Source organism: Rhamphochromis longiceps, linkage group LG10, assembly GCF_057381845.1.
Source record: "Rhamphochromis longiceps isolate RC_006_pf linkage group LG10, R_longiceps_female_GT1.1, whole genome shotgun sequence".
Taxonomy (NCBI): domain Eukaryota; kingdom Metazoa; phylum Chordata; class Actinopteri; order Cichliformes; family Cichlidae; genus Rhamphochromis; species Rhamphochromis longiceps.
In genome coordinates this window covers 28,390,638-28,411,670 of record NC_140566.1, presented here as the reverse complement: position 1 = coordinate 28,411,670, position 21,033 = coordinate 28,390,638, and the positions used below count along the sequence as shown (strand labels likewise).

The 21,033-nt window shown below is 38.4% G+C and overlaps 2 protein-coding genes across 5 annotated transcripts in view; one reads left to right on the top strand and one right to left on the bottom strand.

Moving 5' to 3' along the window:
- The window catches only part of cadm1a (cell adhesion molecule 1a), a 503,561-nt gene that overhangs the window by 445,642 nt on the left and 36,886 nt on the right, over positions 1-21,033 (bottom strand). The gene's annotated exons all lie outside the window — the stretch shown is intronic.
- Positions 2,183-5,177, top strand: LOC146661153 (uncharacterized). Of its 2 annotated transcripts, XM_085419690.1 has the most exons (4): positions 2,183-2,625; positions 3,433-3,588; positions 3,673-3,765; positions 4,571-5,177. In XM_085419690.1, exons 2-4 carry the CDS (start codon positions 3,517-3,519, stop codon positions 4,964-4,966), a joined length of 561 nt encoding a protein of 186 aa, XP_085275816.1. In that variant the 5' UTR covers positions 2,183-2,625; positions 3,433-3,516; the 3' UTR covers positions 4,967-5,177. The 2 variants fall into 2 exon arrangements, with proteins under 2 accessions (XP_085275816.1, XP_085275815.1); XM_085419689.1 differs by lacking the exon at positions 2,183-2,625 and having other exon boundaries at positions 3,194-3,588; positions 4,571-5,176.

The window sequence follows — 21,033 nt, the reverse complement described above, 5'->3', positions numbered from 1 at the left end:
CACAGATATCACTCGGAATAAAATGTGCCTTTGAAAAAACAAGAAAAAAAAGTAACTTTTGTAGCCATCTTCCCCCTTTTTTCAGGTCATACACATGTTCCAAAAAACTCCTATTAAAAAGCAGATTTGTCAAAATAACAGGTAACAACAGCTAAATGATTTAAAGTGGAAAAAAAGAAACTGCTTTGCTGAATGACGTAAGAGCGACTGAACGAGAGAGAGACGATGATTCTGATGTCAGGCAGCTGTACTCTACATGCTTGTCAGTATTAATTGAGGTTCATTTACTGCGTTCTTTGTCCAGCAGAAGGATGGGTTTCATTATTTATTCAGGCAAAGTGAGAGCATCGGTAAATCCAGAGCTTTTTAAAATAGAATCAAACCAGCAGAAAATTCTGACATGTCGTTTGAAGCCATTTTAATGGTAATTTTATGCTGCGCTGCTTGGAAATAATTGCTGTCAAAAATGCCACAACAATTTAAGAAGAAGCTCTTTTTTTTCTTTTTTTTTAGGGGGGGGGGGGGGGGGGCCTCTGGACACACCGCATTCTACGATCACACACAGACACGCATGTCAGCAGCCACGTATGCAAGCATGCAGACGAAAATTAATCTCAAATTTAGGATTGTTTTATAGTACCAGACTACCAAACCTGTGAGACACTAACGGGCCACCAAAAGTGTAAGTCTGAGCATAACGTCGATGCAGTATTGACTGCACCCATTAAAAACTAACACACTGACGAGCTGGCAATTTCTCAAGCTTACTTCTTGTCCTTGCTCAATCAAAGAGGATGAGGACAGGAAGCTGCTGATGGTTCGTACTCTGGGGACGACAAATATGATCAGCAAATTTTAAAGCGATCTGGTGATTCGATTTAAGTCTTGTGCTTAGGTGCATAAAACTCGCTAATCATATCAACTAATATAAAAGATTTAAGGCGCGTTAACCAAAAATAAAAGTGTAAATGGAAATAAAATTATTTAATACATGGCAGTAGAGACCAAATTTAATTTTCATTATCAGGAGTCAAGAATGAGACAATTGACTTGTTTTCATCCATTTTCTTCAGGTTGTTCTCTAAATATGAACATTATCATTGACATGGGTCCTCTGTCTTTGAAATCAAGTGTGAATCAAAGCCTGTACCTCCTGCTTGTTCGGGGGTTCAGCTGTAACTCAGCAGGAGAGCTGCAAGCACTCCGGCCAAGACTGTCCTCCCCGCCGTCACACTATGAGACTTTTCTAGCAGCGTCTGTCCATCTTTGGTTTTCCATGGATTAACACTTGATGGGGAGTTTTTATTTGCACTTAGAGTAGGCTAATAAGTTTGTGTGTTCACTCGAAAAAGTTTAAATGAAAAGAAATGCGAGTAAATTTACTAAAAAAATTTATACTGATAGTTTTGGTTTGTAATTAATATCCTTTTTTGGGGGCGGGGAGTGCAGATTACATGATACACCCTCCCCGCCTGGTCAAAACTCCCATTTTAAGACTCCCTGTCCTGATTGTAACGGCCAAGTCGAGACATAATCTGATGACATAATCGGACGTTGTTGTCACTGATTTGACAAAGCTCCTCTGCAGGCACAGCAGACATTACACAACTGCTCAGCAGGCCTACACCTGATTTCTCAACCAGCATTTCATGTGAAAAAAAATTGGAGGAATGTCCCTTTGAGAGCGTTTGAGATGAAGGTTATTGTGAAAGCTGTCTCTCTGGTTGCATAACCTCATGTTTCTTGTTTATGATATTGTAGCAATGTGATAGCATACCATAACTTGCACTCATTTGTGGATTTGTGGATTGTAATCCATCTGTGGGAACCAACAGTGGAATTTAATCCCACAGGGAAGGGAACTCTGGTCAGCTGCCACTGCATGGAAACTTCTTCCCGAAGTGGCCTTTCCCTCTAACAGGGTTATGTTTATAGAGCTTTAAACAGAATCACCCTGCCTTTTCCCTCGTAATTATTTTCAAGAAGTATTCCCAATATGCCGCTGATGGCTTTCCATGAAATATTCATTCCATGAGGAAGAATGCAGGCTGTTTTACCCCAGGAGTTTAATTTTATATCTTCACTAGGCAGATGCTTTCCACCATCGCTTTGCGTGTGCAAAAAAAACCTACACTCAAAAAACAGATTCAGGTCCTCCTTTCAAAGAACACATACAAATTTTGTTAGTTGTTCATAAATGTAATTAAAAAATACCAAATTAATTTGATTTTCTTTGTGTAAACCTAAAATTATTCTAAACCAGCAGAGGCTGATTCTGAACACAAAATGAATGAGTTTGTTGGGGCACTGGGGGTAGGAGGAGTACATTTTTGCAATTAAGTATTTGTAAACTCAAAGAAATAAATTCAAGCCCCTCTTTAAGCTTAAACATTTTTTTTAATCTCATTCAACGCAAATGTAGCACTCCAGCATTACTGCAATTATTATTCGTGTGGTGAACCTAAATTATTTTCTCTCAAAGCAGTCTTTGTTACAAGAACACAAAGTTATTGAGTTACACAACGGTCCGCCTTCTTTGAAAATTTTGCGCTCTTTCAGGATCACCTAAATGAATGCAGCTGCTCTTGGCCTTTCTGTACTTTTTGGATAAAACTACACCTTCAGGTAAGGTAAAATATTATTTTTTCATATATCCAATTGTGTATTTCTTTATCAGCTAAATCTATGGCAATGCTATTTATCATAGAAGCTTGTAACAGTTGTTTTTTGAACTTTTGGTGGTGCTACCATTCTCTTCTCTGCTTGAATACTATTTTTTTTTGACAATATAGCCAGGTCTTTTCAAAAGTGCCTTGTTTTAGAGGAGAAATTGTGTAGCTGCCAACTTTTAAGTCGGAACGTGTGCTAGCTTATTAGCAGCTAGCCATTGTGCTCAATGAAAGATGATGTCCTATAGCTAACTTCTTTCTTACTGTTTTCTTTTTATAATCTAAAAATTATGTATTCTGTGTTTATTATTATTATATGCCATTTTCTAGTAGAAAGTATCGTTTTGAGGTGTCTTTAAAAGCACTACATAGTTTACTGAGGGTGCTACCAAAAGCGAACCATGTGGCCGGAAGAGTAACTGCAGGCAGCACAATGCGCACTCCCGTGATGTTCAAACCTATTTATTATTATAAAAGATTTCGGCTACGTCCACACTTACACAGGTATTTATGAAAACGGAGATTTTCCGTTTTCGTTTTAAAAAATAATCCCGTCCACAGGTAAACGCAAAAATGAAGGAAAACGCTGCTAGGAACATGCCAAAGCAACAGGTGGCGATATATTCCTAAACTCAGCTAAAAACAGTTTAGGTCTTGACAAACTTCACTGATGGTTCAAATGTTTAGCAACTTTCAGTGTGTTGATTCAGCAGTCTGTATTTAAACTTCTAGTTTACTATATTTATGTATGTTTTATTTCCAGGTGAATGCAGACTTCCTGCAGATCACTACAAAACCCCTGCAGGCGAAGTTCTTGGCTCAGCTGGACAACTTAACAGACAAGCTGATGCAAATTTTTGAGGGGAGCAAAGGAGCAAAGGGCCAAAAGATCAAGGATATCATGGCGATCAGTAGTTTGGTCAGTACTAATGATAAACCCATCAATTAAATGCAATCAATCAATTCCATTTTTTTCACCCTTTTTTTCCCACCCTTGCATTAGTGTGATGACATCGACATAAAGAGGGAGCATACTCTTAAAAGCCTGGTGATCTACTTTAATGAAGATCCAGACCTACTGTTCAAGGAGTATCTGGTACGCTTATCACACTTTCTTTTCTAGATTCAATTTGAGTTAGGTTCATCGCACGCAAAATGCTCATATATTCAAATAAGACAATATAATTGTGAAATATGTATTACTCTTAATAGTCATTGTTGAAACTTGTACTGGAGAGCACCTTTTAAGGGGACAGATTCAGTAAAAATTCAATTGTTCATTTTTTTGGGGCTGCCATGTAGGTATCTACTGCCTCTATAAACACGGTAAATGTGAAGAAAACATTCATCCACTTTCTGTCAGTGTTTAAATTCAGTTTATTTATATAGCGGTATATCACAACAACAGTCATCTCAAGGCACTTCATAAAGTAAACACTCCAATGAAATTCAGTTAATTATGCCAATTAGTAAAAAGTCTTCTATATAAGGAACCCAGCAGATTGCATCGAGACACTGACTAGTGTCACTGGCGTTACAGCGATCCTCTGGTTTCCGGAATAATGTGCCTAAAACAAGCTGTTTCAAAAGGTCCCCAATTGTCATGAAATAAGGGAAATTGACCCAGCCCCCCCCCCCACACACACACACACACACACCTACACCTATAGACACTTGAGGAGCTGCTCCTCTATTTCAAGCCCCTCCCAAAGGGAGGTACATAATACCTTAGCCCAAACTATTGATAGAGAACAGATTGACGGGTTTTATTTATGTTTGGAGTGTTTATAGAGGCGGTAGAGACCCATGTTTCAGCACAAAAGGATACAAAGCTGAGTTTTGCATAATATTTCCCCTTCCAAGTGACAGAGCCCTTAAACCTGAAACATCCTGTTTTTCAGACCTCCTCCACTGAGGATGAACAGTTGAGATCCACTGCAGCAACTGTCATGGGTATTTACACCATCAGAAGAGAAGGCATTCAGGAGCCAGAGGATGTTGCAGTTGTCATTGAAGGTACTACAGTTATGAACAACCTCGGTAGTGTCATCATGTCATTCATCGTTCTCTTTGGACTGATTTATGCACTTGATCTGAGCTATCCAAATGACCTCAAGTACACTTTCGAGTTATGTCAGAAGAATTTAATGAATCTGGATGGACAAAGGCTCAGTACAAATGCAACAAATGAAATTGAAGATGTTTGCTTAGGCAAACAAGACCCCAGCACAAAATTTGATTTTGGCCTTTTTATCTCTTTTGTTCAAACTGTGACCTTTTTTTTCCCCTTTTTTTGAAAAATAGAAGTTGTCTATTTTTGTCTGCTGTTCTGTTGTGAGTGATGTAACCTTTAATCTATACTACTATAGATGGATAAAAGGACTGTGAGAATTTAGCTCAAAAAAAATTCAATGGTTGTAACCAGCATCTTCCTTTTATTTGCGTTTGGGATTTTCGAAGAGACAAAACAAATGTTGACAAGTTTGGTGTCTTCCAGTGTTTTAAAGTTGGTGTTCCCGTTCTTATAAGCTTGTAAAAGTTTGAATTAGAGAAATAAAGGTTTTTTTTATTAAAATACCTCCCCTTTGGTAACACAAAATGTTCTTAATGAAAATCTTTTTATATATATATATATATATATATATATATATATATATATATATATATATATATATATATATATATATATATATATATATACATTATATATTTGTATTTAAGTATTTTTGGGTTGTTTAAAATGTTCAGTGACTGGCATAATATGGTGTGAATTGCAATGTTTAGTAGGTTATCATTGTGAATTTGCTGAAAACCTACCTGCAAGTGTCACTATAAATATATATACACAATGATTCTTACGTGAAATCGGATTTTACAAATTCCAGTTTGTTTTCAGTCTTGCCTAGTAATACAAAGGTGTGTGCTTTTCAGATTTGATATTCATTTCAAATGTAAGGCACTTTTTTGTGAGCACTTTGATTTTGTTAAGGTTAATTTGACCATGTGAAATGTATGTTTATTCACAAAATATTCTGTTTCTGCTTTTAATTCAAGTGAATAAAACTGAGTTGAAAAAAACAATTTATTTTGTCATTATTTTAATAATTAAATTAGTTTTCTGGTAATTAAAATTATGATTTAGTTGAACTTAAAATAATCATTTCAATTCGAAAGAAAATCTAGCTCAAATGAATGACATTGTATTGAGTTGAACCAACCAAAACCTTTCACATCTTATTAATGTAATTTTTTTCCTTTTAAATTGTGTTCTACTGACTCAATTTAATTAAATTGTCATGATGTATGTAGATTTGGTTGAACCAAAATAAATGTATTACGTGGAAAACCTGCCATCAGTCAAATTGAGTTCATCCAATGACTAATTTTTATGAGTGTAAAGAAACAAATAAAGTGGTAGAACACTTAAATGAAATGTTTAAGGTCTAAGTGTGCAATAAGGTAGAAGATGAAAAGTGATGGGATACGGTGCTTGAACTTGATATAACGGTATTCTGAAATTGGCTAACAAAATCTATTTTTTTAATGTACTTTAATCCTAAATATTAAGCTATAAATCAACCTTGAACAATAAAAAAAAAAAAAAATCAGTAAAGCACGATAGCAATGTTGAAATAATGACTCAATTAGTTATCACTGGAAGGAGCTCATTCATATTGTACTTTTCATCTTATGGTTTTACGTCAATAGATTTTGAGTGGGGAAAAAAATCTCAAGTAATATTACTCAGAGAGCCATCCCTCACACACTGCGCCTGCCTTTACTTAATGACAGCTCCTCTTTGTAGCAAACCACAAATAATAAGCGCCTGTTGTTATCTGGTCTCATATCTACTAAAAAAGATGGTGGCTTGTCCTCAAAAACCACCACATACGCTGTCAGTAAGAAAATGGCTTTATTCCTACCAGGATACTGCACAGCTAGAGCTCTCTGCAGCGTGGTTGTGTTATGCCAAAACACCATCATTTTTCACTGAGATATTTTGTGAATTTCTATTAATATTTGCAGATTATTTACTTGTTCTGCCATGTTTGTTGTTTTTTGCTTTATTTCTGGGGCACTCTGACCTGACTGCTGGAGGTTTCTGGTTATAAAGGCTGGAAATCAAATCCCTTTTTTTTTTTTACTGGTCAGAAAACAGCTGCTGGATGCAGTTGTTTTCATATTCAGGGTGTAACGATGTGGTGAAAAGACATGCTTTTTTTATGCGACCTTTTAACATTCATTAGACTTAATTATTGGTTGATTACATTAGAATTTTTAATTTTCAGCTTAAAGCTTAAACAGTGTTTTTTTATATCACCAAACAGGACAAATCCTTATTGATATTATCAGATGAACAACATGAATAATATGAGGGTTTTGCAAAAATGCGTTTTTATTTTCCTACAGGAAAGAAACTTAACACTTAATATAAAACTGAGTCGCACACACACACTCAGTGTGTCTCCACAGACAGCCTACAGGTGGTAGATGATAAGGCAAAACTACTTCATGGAACGTCAACATCTGCCAGTATGCCTCTGCCTTTGCAGCATCCATTAACGTCATCGCTCAGCATTCCTCCATCTAACTGACACTTAAACAGGGACATTGGCGAATGCAACACGCCATCAGCGAGAGTTCTGCTCAGGTGAAACGTCAATCATTTCATCATAATTATCCCCTCGCGCCAAGAAGAAACCTTTCCAGCCAGGCACAGACTGCTGCGACGCCCTGTGTGACAAGCAGCACATCGACAGTGCTGAGAGTCAGCCTCAGTTAATCGCAGACAAAGTCTTACACCACCTCGAGTTAACACAACACGCAGATTTGCTGGCTGTGGCATGCCCTGACTTTTATGCAGCGTGTCACTGGGTGAGACAAACTTAACTCCAGGACAAGTACAGGACTACTTCTTCTATAGCTCCCTATTAGATAAAAATCACCCTATCCTGCTTTACTGTACCACAAATGGCATGCCGCAGTCACTAGGCAAGCCGACAGTTTGGGTTCTATTTGTTTGGGTTCTATTGTTGGAACTATTAAAACAAACATCAGTGTTTTCAGGGAGCACTTCCTGTTTCTACCAAAGAAATCTGTTGGCACCAAGTGTTTATGGCAAGTCTATGCATCCAGATCGTGAGACTAGCACCTTAATATAGTGCAGAACTCCAGCACAGTGACACGGCAGAAATGTAAAGACTGGCATCAACAAACGTCTCACTTTTGTTCATGAAGAGTTAAATGTGCTTGGTAATCTGCGAGCGAGAAAGCTCTGAAACTCTGATCCATTCAGATGTACTTATTGTTTCTGGAAGGACTTGCCGGTTACGACCTGCATCTCTCTTTGAATAAACATTTGATATATTAACATTGGGCATGACTAAATACTGAATGAGCCGCCACTCAACTTTCTTAATGAATATTTATGAAACCTGGTTACACGATGGAGATTTAATGCCGGTCGAATGTTAAAGCAACTGCAAACCCACTTAATAACTGTTTAGGCCACCGGCAGCTTCTGGACTAATTATCAGAACTTATTATCATGACTGCCCCTCATGCACATATGACTTAGCATATGGCCGGATTTAAAGCGCCGTTAATGAAGAGAAGTAATTCTTAGGTTAGTGTTAGTATATTGCTCAACTGGCTCATATCTCTTAAAGCTGTTCAAGCTAGAAAATAAAGTTCAAGTCATTACTGAAAGTTGGGATCTGAGTAGCATTGGGAAAGGTAGTGCTTCTACAGGATTCTGCATGCCAATGAGAATATAGATCATGGCCACACAAATTTGTTCCTTCAGTGATGGTCTCAGTTGTGAAGTTCTTTCAACTTCGATGTGCTCAGCATGAATGTTGTAAAGATGACGTGCTGGATTTTACTGCTTAGGCAGCTTTAACAGGCTGATGCTTTGAGCATATAATTGCTTTGTCTAACTTGCACTCAGTCTCACTGCAATAAAAAGAAATGCCAGATTTGCAACCTAACACCATGTTACAAATAAAAGTGAAAAAAACAAAACAAACAAACATGTATTTGCATGATGTTTTTATGAAACATTACCAAACATTTCCTTTATTTATTATTTATTAGGAAAGCATCCAAGCAACTTGTTGATCTAAATGTTCTTTGATTTTGAGTTTGTCGATTTTCACATTAATTTTTGCTACAACACAAGGATGCAAAAAACAAAACATCAAAGTGATGCTATAGACAACTTAAGCAATGTTTTGTCAATCAGCCAGATAATAAAGTGCTACAACACACATTTTTTGTTATTGTAAGTAACGTCTTGTCTTGCTTTACCAATTTTTTCGTAGTGGCAGATTAAATGTTTTTCCTGTGTAATATTCTGTGCTCAGTTTATTTAATTTGCAAAGCTAGCCTTATGCCATGCTACTAAGCTGTAGCACTAACTAATTACAAAGCTAGTCATGGATTAATGTGATTAAACTGACACCACTATCACAAAACGTGCCACCAAAAACCCCCTAAAATAACCCGGCTGATTCTAAAAAGAATGAACAAGGCTTGAGATATCATCTTTTGACCTTATAGTTTACTGTGTTAATCCACCCTGCTGAAAGTTTATTTATTTATAAAGTAATGATGATCTCCATGATAGAAGCAGTGCTGGGGTTATGCAATCATGTTACTGTTCCCTGAGAGCTCATGAGATCACCATTAATGGACAACAATATTATTGTATATTATTTATTAGTATATTATTACTCCAAAGCAAAGCCTTAAAGCAAAAGATATCTTATCTTATTTTACACCCGAGCAAATAAAACATCTGAAATATGCATTTTTGTATCAAAAAGATGTGTTGTTTTTTCATTATGGGAATGTGATTAAAATCTTATTAATGAGTTTTGTTGCCATTATGAATAACGAGCAGACAAGTGCAGACATTCATAAAATATCCCGTTTGGAAATGCATTTTCTTTTTGCAATTCCACAATGTAATGTATTCCTTCATATCCTTTTAGTCTTGATTTTTCATGTTTTTTATTTGCAAAGAAACACATAATTACAAGTAAGGGTAATTTTCCTAGTCACAGTCTGGGTCCCACTAATATCCCTCAAACTCATAACTGAACCAAATGTACCATAAAATACTCATTTCAAAGTAAACTCCAAACTGAGCTTTCACCACAAAATTAGTTATTTTCGACAGCCTAAAAAAGAAAAAAAAACTATGACAAAATGTCACACAATATGGCCTATACTGATTTTTTTATGGGCTGAGCAATGGGTAATATGAAGTAGGACAATCATGCTGAAGCTGAACATCAGTTATGTCGCTGACCTTTTGCTATAATAGCAGTAAAGGAGTGCGAGTGATTTCATTAGGCCTGTGATATCAAACAGTTTGGATATTTTAGTGTGATTTATGAATGATTGCCGTGTTTCTGCAAATGGAAAGGTCAGCTCTGAGGCCGGGTCTCTCTTTTTTCCTTCTTTTTTTGGAAATAAAGTGCTTGGCCAGGCAAACGAAACAAGACTGCAATCAGAATGTTAATAGCGGAGTGAAGCACTGCGGCAGGCACTGAGACAGTCTGAGTGTCTGAATGTAGCGCTGGGGTTGGTCTGGGCATGAACTGGAGCCACTGAAAAGTAAGATGATGAGAGCCAACATGACCAGCCATGCCATAACCTTGGCTTCATACTGCAGTGGACCAATCCATAAAACCATTCCTATCCAAGAGTCACCGAAGAAAACATAGGGGGCAAGAAGACAGCTGGCAATTTCGATGCAATTTGAGTGAGGTAGTGTACGCTCAATATCTTCTTTTTTTCTTCCTGGTGGAGAGCCAAAGCACCATCTTCTCTGTGAACTCTAATACTGTTTGCCAGGGCAATCAATAAACTGAAAATATTCAACTGCCGACATTATGAGTCACTTTGCAAGCCAAGATGTTCACATCAGTTTTCCAAACATGTCTATTTTTGTTTTTTTCCACAAAATATGAAAATGTGTGTTAGAATATAGTTAAACAAGGTATAAGATTAGAAAACCCAATTATATAAATGTAACTTAATGTTGCTTTACACAACTCATTTCCTCCTTAAAGCCTTTCAGGTGCAACTCTGTTCTTCATCATAGTACAGTGTGTTTGTGTGAAAGGTATATTAAATCTGTATTGGTTCTTAGTAGCCTCTTTAAATATTAAAATATAAAGCACTTATATAATGGTCTTGGGTGAATAAATACACTGATAACTATCAAAAAGACAAAGAAAAACTACAGGAACAACCCTCCAGTTTCTTGTAACTATATTTTCCAGCTGGACTTTTCTCAAAAGGGAAGGAAACTATCTAAAAAAAGAATGGTTTTCACATGTGGTTTTGGCGCAGACCTCAACATTTAACACACTCATTAGAAAAATATTAAAGATATATCTGTGTACTTCCATTCAACCTGAAAGTACCCAGGTGTGATTTTCATCTATGTCGCTCAACCCCCGTGTAGGTATAAATTGCCCGTTGCAGCAACAACAAATTATGACTGCACAGCAAAGCTGAACCACATTATAGCATCTGCTCAGTGTAGCGTAGGAGAAGTCATTTGAAAGATGCTAACACCAGTACTTAGTGATGTGAGAGAACCATCACCCCCAATCTCCAGCTGCATGACCCCTGGAATATAGATGTCACCAAGCATGAATCACCAAATCTAATGTCACCATAGTTTCCCTGCAGGCAGATTTACTGCCACGCTCCTGAGGTGATGACTCCAGGGGCGCTTGTGTAAATTATGCGTACGGACAAAAACCATGTGTATGCAGCGGTCACAGTCACAAACTGGCAGAGACAGTGACCCTGTATCCTCTCTTAGTTATACTGCAATAGGCGTAGGCTGGTTGGGGATTCCCATGATGCATTGGGTATTTCTTTTACTCACTATGTGTTAATAGACCTCTCTGCATTGAATCATACTTGTTATTATTCTCTGGCTCTGCTCCACAGCATGTCTTTATCCTGTCTTCTTTCTCTCGCGGCAGATGGCCCCGCCCCTCACCGAGTCTGGTTCTGCTGGAGGTTTCTTCCTGTTAAAAGGGAGTTTTTCCTTCCCACTGTTGCCAAAGTGCTTCCTCACATGAATGTTGGTTTATTCTCTGTATGTATTATTGTAGGGTCTACCTTACAATATAAAGTGCATGTTGTTGTGATTTTTCACTGTATAAATAAAACTGAATTGTCAGAATGTATGCCAGACATACCTAAGACCATTGCACCTTTAGAGAGCAATCATGTTAGCTACTGTGGGTTGGAGACTTTTGAAAAACAGCCAATTTAAAGGCGCTTATTTTCTTATGAACATATTTTTTGTTTGTTTGTTCACATACATGCATTGTGCCTCAGGAATTATTGAACATGAACATGTTTTTTAAAATAATTTTGGGGGAGGTGTTATAAATACCTAGTGACCGAAAGAACGAGATGGCGGATACAAGCGGCAGAAATGAGCTTCCTCCGAAGGGTGGCTGGCCTCTCCCTTAGAGATAGGGTGAGAAGTTTGGCCATCCAGGAGGGGCTCAGAGTAGAGCCGCTGCTGCTTCACATCGAAAGGAGCCAGCTGAGGTGGTTTGGGCACCTGACAAGGATGCCCCTTGGGCGCCTCCTGGGTGAGGTGTTCCAGGCATGTCCCACCGGGAGGAGGCCCCGGGGCAGACCCAGGACACGCTGGAGAGATTATATCTCTCGGCTGGCCTGGGAACGCCTTGGTGTTCCCCCGGATAAGCTGGAGGAGGTGGCTAGGGTGAGGGAGGTCTGGGCCTCTTTGCTTAGGCTGCTGCCCCCGCGACCCGGCCCCGGATGAAGCGGATGAAGATGGATGGATGGATGGGTGCTATAAATACCTTCAACCCTGCAGAATGGTTGCATGCAATCATGACCTCTCAGTTGTGAACCAACCATTTTTTTTTTTTACCTGTTTTTACTCTGTCATTTGCTCTAATCAGAGCTCCAATTCCCTTTTCCATCCAACAGTTTTTCCCATTTGTGTTTCTAAAATGTAACCATTTCGTGATAATGCTGGTCCATATTGCCTTAAAAACCTTGCACAAGCACATTTGTGCCATGTTCGTGCATATAGGCACACTTTAAGCCATACCGCTACACACAATTTTGGCCTCTGCCCATGGGCTCAAACCATCCCAGACAAGCTGAGTAGATTTTTAAAGCAAGTTAATATACAATCCAAATACAACAAATGCACCTATGTGAGAATGAGCTAACATTGAACTAATCCTCTAGTTTTCCACTCCAGCCTTCAAAAACTTCATTCTGAAGTGACTTGTTTATTTTAGCTGAAGTGGACACCTCACAAAACATATTTGTTCAGACTACCGACTCCTGTTGTTCAAAAATAGCAGTAAGAGATTTTCTTTGAAATGCCACCAAACTGCTCATATAGTGACACTAATGGATTTCTAAAAGGTTTTTGTCGTCGTGATTCCAGCTACAGGGTTACATCTGGTGAGTCCACAAGTCAAATCGTTGGAACTAACTACAATCTTTCGGCCTGTCCTTCCTCATAAGGCTGATGTCTTCTCAGAAAAATTAACTGTACAGTAGCAGTTACTCTTCCTGTTTGCTGATTCATAGACCAATTTGCTCACTCATCAGTAGCCTAATGTTTTTGTTCGATAATGCAGGAAGGTACAGTAGCTGCTGGTCAAACATTTAATGAAATGTTCATTAACTGTTTCTCAGAGCCTAGCAGCTGAATTGATGGCATGGTATAATAAAGTAGAAATACATTTAAATTTAGATTTGGGTCATGTTCTGATTGAGATCAGTCACATAAAACAGCCTTTGTAACATCCTAACGGCTCATTCATCTATCATGCTGGCCATCAACAGTGCCTGAGCGTGACAGCCCAAACTGAGCTTGACGCCTGTTGAATGAGTACAGTGGAGCAATTTTTCCTGATAATCGGGCCACTATAAAGCAATGGTTTGGAAAATTCGCTGACCCTTGAGCTTCCAGCCTCTGGCAATAGTGCCCAGGAGCCAGACATCCTTAGTGCTCAGGCTTTAACAAAGAGCTGGGATGACGGCTGGAACTGGAGCATGGTAAAGAACAATGCACGAGACCTGACCTCCCAGACCTTTCCATCTCTTCCCACTTCTTTGCCCTCCCCGCCCCCCCATGTGTCCATCTTGCCTTGTTTTCCCCTGCTATGAGCTGTGATTCATTCGATATCATGAATGACTTGCGGCCTTGAGTTGCCTTGTCACTAGCGACAGCATATATTCTAATCTTCTCTATTTAACTCCATTATGTAGTCCTCTTGCTGGCTACTTGGTCCAGTGATATATATTCCTGCTCTACATCTGCTTGGCTAACTAACCTGCCGAGTGATTGTTTCTTGATTCTCAGTGCTCTTCTTTTCTCTCTTTGCTCATCATAACTGGTATGGGCAGATGGCCTATAAAAAGGGAGTTTTTCCTCCCCACTGTTACCAAATGGACAAAAGGGATTATTCTTATATATAACATTAGCCAAGTATTTTCTACCACACCAACTGTCTGCCATCTACAATCCAGTTTTGAGATCCCTTCCCAGGCGCCTTAACGCCCACTTACATCTTGAGTCAGTTGATCTCAATAGGTCACACGATAGGGTAAGGCAAGGTCTCGCAAAGGGGACAATTAAAGGGAAAATTCCCACTAGGGCTTAAATAGCTAGGACTCGCCACTATTTGGTCTTAGAACTGAAGACGTTTCTCGGATGAGCAGTGAAACGTCTTCAAAAATCTTAAAGAAGTCCAGTCGCTTTTCTTTCCAAGCTCTTTAGATTACCATGACCTGGACATCATGCTAGACAATATAATGAGTGTCCCTCATCATAAAGTATAGCAAGGAATATTTTACTGTATGTGCTGAAGCTTCAATCCTTCTCAGTCCTTGACTTAGTGCTTTTAAAAGTGCATCTCTGGCAGAAAGCTTGCTATTCTTTGCTCTGTGAGAGTATGCTAATGCCTAATGACATTCTCCTAATTATAGTTTATTGTTTCTAAATCATACTCTCAAACTGTAATTTGCTTCTGCAATTCTGGCTGCATAAGACTGGTCCAAAAATAAACAAATAACCGATTAAATACGGTTTACTTGACTTTACGTTGACAGGGATATTACGACGTGATTTATGACTTTCAATCACACAAATGCATAATCCAGTTTCCTGCAAAAACATCTTAATTGTGTTCACAGGTTCAATGAACCTTTGCAAAGATTGTGAGATTACACAGTTACACATGATGGGATTACAAAAAGGAAATTATCATAGTTTAGACATAATAGCAAAGTCACTGGAGGGTTTACTTCAAAAGCTGCCATGAGCCCTTGTCTCTGGCTTAATTGATTTCAGTAATGCTTCATAATGAATGTACATCAAGGGTTCTGATTTACCTCCTGTAAAGCATTGGTGAACCTGATCCACACTGTTGAAAATACAATTAGTCTTGTCAGTCTATTTAATTCCGTCATTCAAAAATAATACCTGTGGTGCTGCATTGTTTAGATCATTAACATAAATATACAGTGGGGCTTCACTTGAACTGAGTTTTAATCTCAATCATAATTTTGGCTTCCGACAATTAAACAAGCGGCATAAAGCGATATTTAAATGCAAGGGAAAAGCAAATCAAGCAAACCCTAAATCAGCACCTGACCACATGTCTGCATGAGCCAATCACAGCTGTTGCACCACAGAACTTGAGGTTTTCTGGAATAGTCTGGAGAAGTAATACTACATTAAGGATACACAACAAAATTCAAATGTCTGGCAAAGCAGATGAAGAGCTTGTCCCTCTATTCTTTGCAAATAGTTTGGATTTAGTGCAAGTGATGTTAACCAAGAAAAAAAAAGCATATGCAACTAACTTATTCAAAAGCTTCAAAGACACTGCAGATTGAAAGAGTCTAGAGATGACGTTGCACGCGTTACGATGCCTGCACAATCATCTGCGAAGACAACGGGGTACCAATTGTGGACTTGCCAGTTCTAGTGTTCTCTGCCGATGCCAATCAAGCTACATGTTGCTCAGCTGTGACCCCAGACCCTATTAAAGGTGCCACCCTCATGGAATCTGCGTCTGAGAGTTTGGTCAGAAACGTGCGCATGAACAGCTCGCTGTAGGGAATTTGTAGGGTTTGGACAGTGCTCCTTTTCACACAAACAAGCAGGTACCAGTCCTGCTGAGGTCCTGTAACTCCCCACTTTGTGCTATCTCCTCCACATGCTTGAGACTGTGCTGGGAGACACAGCAAACATTTTTGCAATGGAGTGTATAAATGCACCATCATGGAGAGCCTGGAAAAACCTGTACAACTTGACTGAAATGCAGGTACGGTCTTATGCTACTTGTAGTAACAAGGATAGAGAAAAATCATTCAGGAGGAATGAGGAGGGAGCGATGCTCTGTGGCCACCACCTGCAAAACCATTTCCTTTTTTGGGGTTGTCTTCTTGTCGCCTCTACAGTGCACCTGTTGTCACTTTGATTTTCACCACAGCAGGTGAAATGGATTCAGTCATTTATGCTTCCTACCTGGACAGATTGATATCCCTGAAGTTTAACTGACTTTGAGTTGTACTGAGATAACCGAATGTTGCCTTATTTTATTTGTGCAGCGTAATATATAAAGCTATTGTTTTTCCTTTCTTGTTTTTTTGTGCACCATCAAATAGGTTTAAGCTGACTATTACGAAGCACTCCTTTAATATTTTTGTTCCGCTTCTCTCGCCAAGGGCTAAGGCAAGGACACAGTAACAGGAATTCAAAGTGAAGAGAGAAAGGACACAAAGTTAAGTGTGTGTGTCCACAGTTTTTTAGGTGATAACAATTTTATCCTATGGGGCGCCCTTGTAGTGCTGCACTGAAGGGCTAGTGCTTAGGCATTTTAGCTTCATTCTGGTCCTTTCCGCTGAGTAAAGGCTTGAAGCTGATCTCACAGTGTGATGTCTGGCTTACTCATAGTTAGGTGATGCGTGGAAACATTTATGTATTCTTTCACAGCATTTACTGTTATAATGGCTCCATGATGTTCAGAGGCACTCAAGTGATCACTTACCCCATAATGCCTTGAAATATTGTATTAGAGGTCATAATAAAGTTACATTATCTCACCAACTACACACCAAGCCAATAGATCATTATCCCATTAGAGCATCAACTGTGGTTTGCTTCAGTTTATTTGCCCACTGGTTTAGGATTGGTACATAACTGCACAACTCCCGAATTTCCTGAAACTTACTGGAGACAATAGCTATTAGGAAGAAAATCAATGGGAAAGTGGTCTACTGCAATGTCAACCGTAGACATTTTCACTCATGTCTGATCCTTTAAAACATCCGAAAATTCAAAATACCGCCAGCTTACTGCCTGAGCATGGTTCAGAAAAGCCGCTTTAACTCCAAAGATGCTGCCTGGAAGAGGGCCCAGCTCTCAAAAGCCACAGATTGGTTTATCACTGACACAACTCAGCAGCAACTGAAATCAGGCTGAACCAAAAGTAGCAGCTGGATAATTTAAGGAACAGCTTTTCTCAAGTGATATGACCCCTAAAAAGTCTGGGCAGACTGAAAGACAAGTAGAAGGAACTCGTTCCAGTGAGCATGTCACAATGAAGTGTTAAAAGGAAGTATGAATAGTTGTTTTATGGAAATTCGGGGCAAATGGTAAGTAGTAAAATGACAAGTAAATGACATCTTTAAATTTCATTAGATAAGTGATTTTTTTTGGGGGGGGGGGGGGGGGTTGTTAGAGCTTTTAGAAACATTTTAAATATTTTACTACTGAAAGCTAATAGTTGGCCTGTCAAACCCTAGCATGGAACTGTACTATTTTAAAGGGAACATGAAACGCTACAGGTATGAAGGATAACATACACCACTAGCTCTGCTCTCAAAAACTGACATAGATGTAGTGCTGTCTGTGCAGCTGGATTTAAGAAAAAAGCCTACAGGCTCTCCTCCACACTGTTCTTATTTATAAAGTGCTTTACGAACCCGGCTAATGCGACTAAGAGCTAGCAGCTAGCCAACCAGCAAACAGACACTTAGTGCTAAAAGAGAACAGACAGTGAAAGTGGACAGTCATCAGTTTAAACATAAAACTCATTGTTACAGTCAGGGGCAGAGCAAATGTGATCCCCAGATTTTTAGTTAGTGTCCTTATTTTCCTCTGAGTTATCGATTGCGTCGCTAGTTAGCTCATATAAGCTAACGCAAGTCTATTAGCGCAACCGACCAACCAACCACATGACGTCACGTTCTGTACTCACAGAAGATGGCGCTAAACATGTTTTTAAAACTTTAATCTCTTATTTCTTAAATCCAGCTTCACAGACAGTGTTATATCTATGTCAGTAAGCAGCCCTACTATTTGCAGAAAAGCATCATCTAACATCAGATTTGTATTATGGACGCCACTCTAACAGTATCTTCTAATACCACTGAATGAGTGGATAGAAACATGTACAAATATAAGATACATATATATTTTTTGCTTTATTTATTTTTGGATGCAAAAACTAGCATTTGCAGGGAAAGATTATAGTCTGGGTGGCTCAGGGTAAATGCTAATGTCATTTACAGCTTGCAGTCTATTCAGCAGCTTTCCCATACCATGCACAAGAGGAGTAAAAATCCATTAGTAGGTCAACAGTTACAGATTTAAAAAAGTAGATTTTCTTTCATTGGAGTTAATAACATGGTATTTCACAAAAACCTTATTTTAAGGCACTTTGTTTGCTGCTTCCAAATGATCTGCTGATGAAACAGAGAACAGAGTTTTAATGGCTCTCAGAGAACCAGTGCTCCATTTACAACCAATGTCACATGAACTTGGCCAATATTTTACTCCTGATGGGGGCACAAACCTCCATTTAAGGTCTGAAGAAATCAACTTCCCATAATGCCTTCGCTGGAGCTATGCTGTTAACCCCCATCAGTTGGACCATTTCTAACCAGGCTGTAATTGTTTGTAGACATGCAAACAAGCTGAATCTTGCTCTCCATAAAAACACTTTATGGAACACCAAATTACATCCCAAACAGATACCTTTTCATGTTGCCTAATTTATAGGCGGTGCTTTGGGAACTGAAGTGTTTTTGGAATTGTGTTCCTCAGGGACGCAGCAAAAAAAATGATAATTTTTTCCACAGTGATGTATCAGCTTAAGAGTTTTTTCACAGCGCACTCGTTTTTCATGACTGGAGACTATTGGATATTATTAGCAAAAAGCAAAAAAACTAAAGCATGGCATATTTTCCACATTGTTTGTAGCCCACCAGGAACAGGCTAGTTAATTACAAAGAACATGACACTTTAACGTTTCTCTTTTTTTGGTAGTATTCCATATACACACTGCTGTGTAATATACACAATATTTATTTGCAACCAATGGCATTTACATGAAAATATGGCTCGTATAGATGCAAAAGAACCATGTATTTCATGTACAAGCATACAGAGGACTCCCCGAGTTAGAAGTTCTTGCCTTGTTGTCAGAGTAAGAACTATATTCTTCATTTTTTCTCCATTTACTGTGTTGTCTTGCCATTACATTTTTGCCAGCCATAATAATCTCTATACTGCATTCCACCTTGTTGCCTGCTTTCTTAATACAACACAAACGACTTCCTAAAATGACCACTACGCAAGAGTCAGCTGATATCCGAAAGTGAATCATATAACTTTGGTAAATCTGGGTATCACTATTGATGCTTTACCATAATAAAGTTTATCAGGTAATAAACATACAAAACCAAATATATACTACACTATAAATACCATTTATTTACTAAAGCTTTCAGCTAGTACATACATATGAAGTCCTCAAAAGCCAATACTCCCTTGGGCTTTTTTCCTCATTCCACTTCACTGGGCTGAGACTGGAATGAGTTGCATAAGACTCCAACTGGACAAATTAATCTGTTCCTGTTTTTTGAGGCTGCCATCAGAGACATTAATCCAGATGCATGCTGTTGCTCTCCAGTTTAATAACTACCCTGACAGTCAAAGTGCTGCTGCACTGCTTGTTTTATTTCTTTTAAACTAGGTTTCGCCTGTGTTTGCTCGTGCTGTTTGTCAGTCATCCGCATGCTTCCTGTTCGCCGACTGTAACCTGCCTTGTCATCTGCTTTAGTTTTTCTCACTTCTCCCCTGCTGCCTATTTTTGCTATTTTTTTCTGGTTTTCAAATATGATTATTTTCCACTGTCCTTTTTTTCCCCTCAATATGACTAGTAATTGCTATAAAATGCATTTACCTTCATATCTGAACAAACACAATTTCTGTGATTACAGATTTGTGGAACAAGCTGATACATAAAAAAACAAATATGTTAAAGTGGTGGGTGTTCCTATGCATGAACAGATGATAGTCCAAGGTTCTCCTTCTCCAGGCTACTGAAAAGTCCAACACGTGTCTTCGGCAGGATAGCACACAATCCTAGCTGTCTTTCAACGACCAAGGCCAAAAGCAAACCTTCTTCTTTGACCCTTTGTACAAGACTGCTTTTCAAAGTAAGGCCTTTGGGATGTTGATTCATCTCAGCAAACAAAGCTGATGGACAGTAGCAATGAAATACTTATTTTAAGGTTGAAATATCTCACTGTGAGGCGAGTCGCTGAAGACCAACACACATGCATGCACACACTTTGAAGAATCATTCTAGAAAATTAAACAGTGGATTGTGGTTCCACTTCACTTTATATCTGATCATGACGATGGTTGCTAGCCTCAAATCCAACAGGGAACCTTTTTGACAAGCAAACTAAAGCTGACTGCATCTCTGAAGGTGTTCATGCAGGTGCTTCCAAAGCCTTCTTATTTGTTTGTGTTAATTTAACTCATTTCTGCAGCATCTCTGTCTTGTGATGGTTCATTACCCTTAGCATGTGTTGCTGTTTTTGACCTTCAGAAAAATAAACGCAAGGGAGAGCAAATAAAAAAAACAAAAAACTTTTGAAGAAACACTTTACCTGTAGTTATGAGATTTTTTTCATAGAATTAAGAACAGTACAAAAATCCTCATCACTATTGTGAAATAAATTTAAAAAATAACAATACTTCCATTAAACACAATTTCTCGCCACAAAAAACATAATTCAGGAAATTTTAGACAACTTAAAATAAAGATACAACCTTGAATTGTGAAAAAAAATAAAATTAAATGAATAATCTACTACAATAAGGTCTGGTACTTGAATATTTTTACTATTAGATTTTTTTTTTTAAAATGGTGAAAAATGAACCTCCATTATTATAAATCAGTCGATTATGTGAATCAGCAGAGTACAGTGTGCTAAGCCCAGCCTGCGTCACAGCTTACAGTTCTCG

Coding starts and splice junctions, on each gene's coding strand:
- LOC146661153 (XM_085419689.1), top strand. CDS start 3,418: ATGTTTTATTTCCAGGTGAATGCAGACTTCCTGCAGATCACTACAAAA. Junction 3,589..3,672: donor TCATGGCGATCAGTAGTTTG/GTCAGTACTAAT, acceptor CCCTTGCATTAG/TGTGATGACATCGACATAAA. Junction 3,766..4,570: donor TACTGTTCAAGGAGTATCTG/GTACGCTTATCA, acceptor CCTGTTTTTCAG/ACCTCCTCCACTGAGGATGA.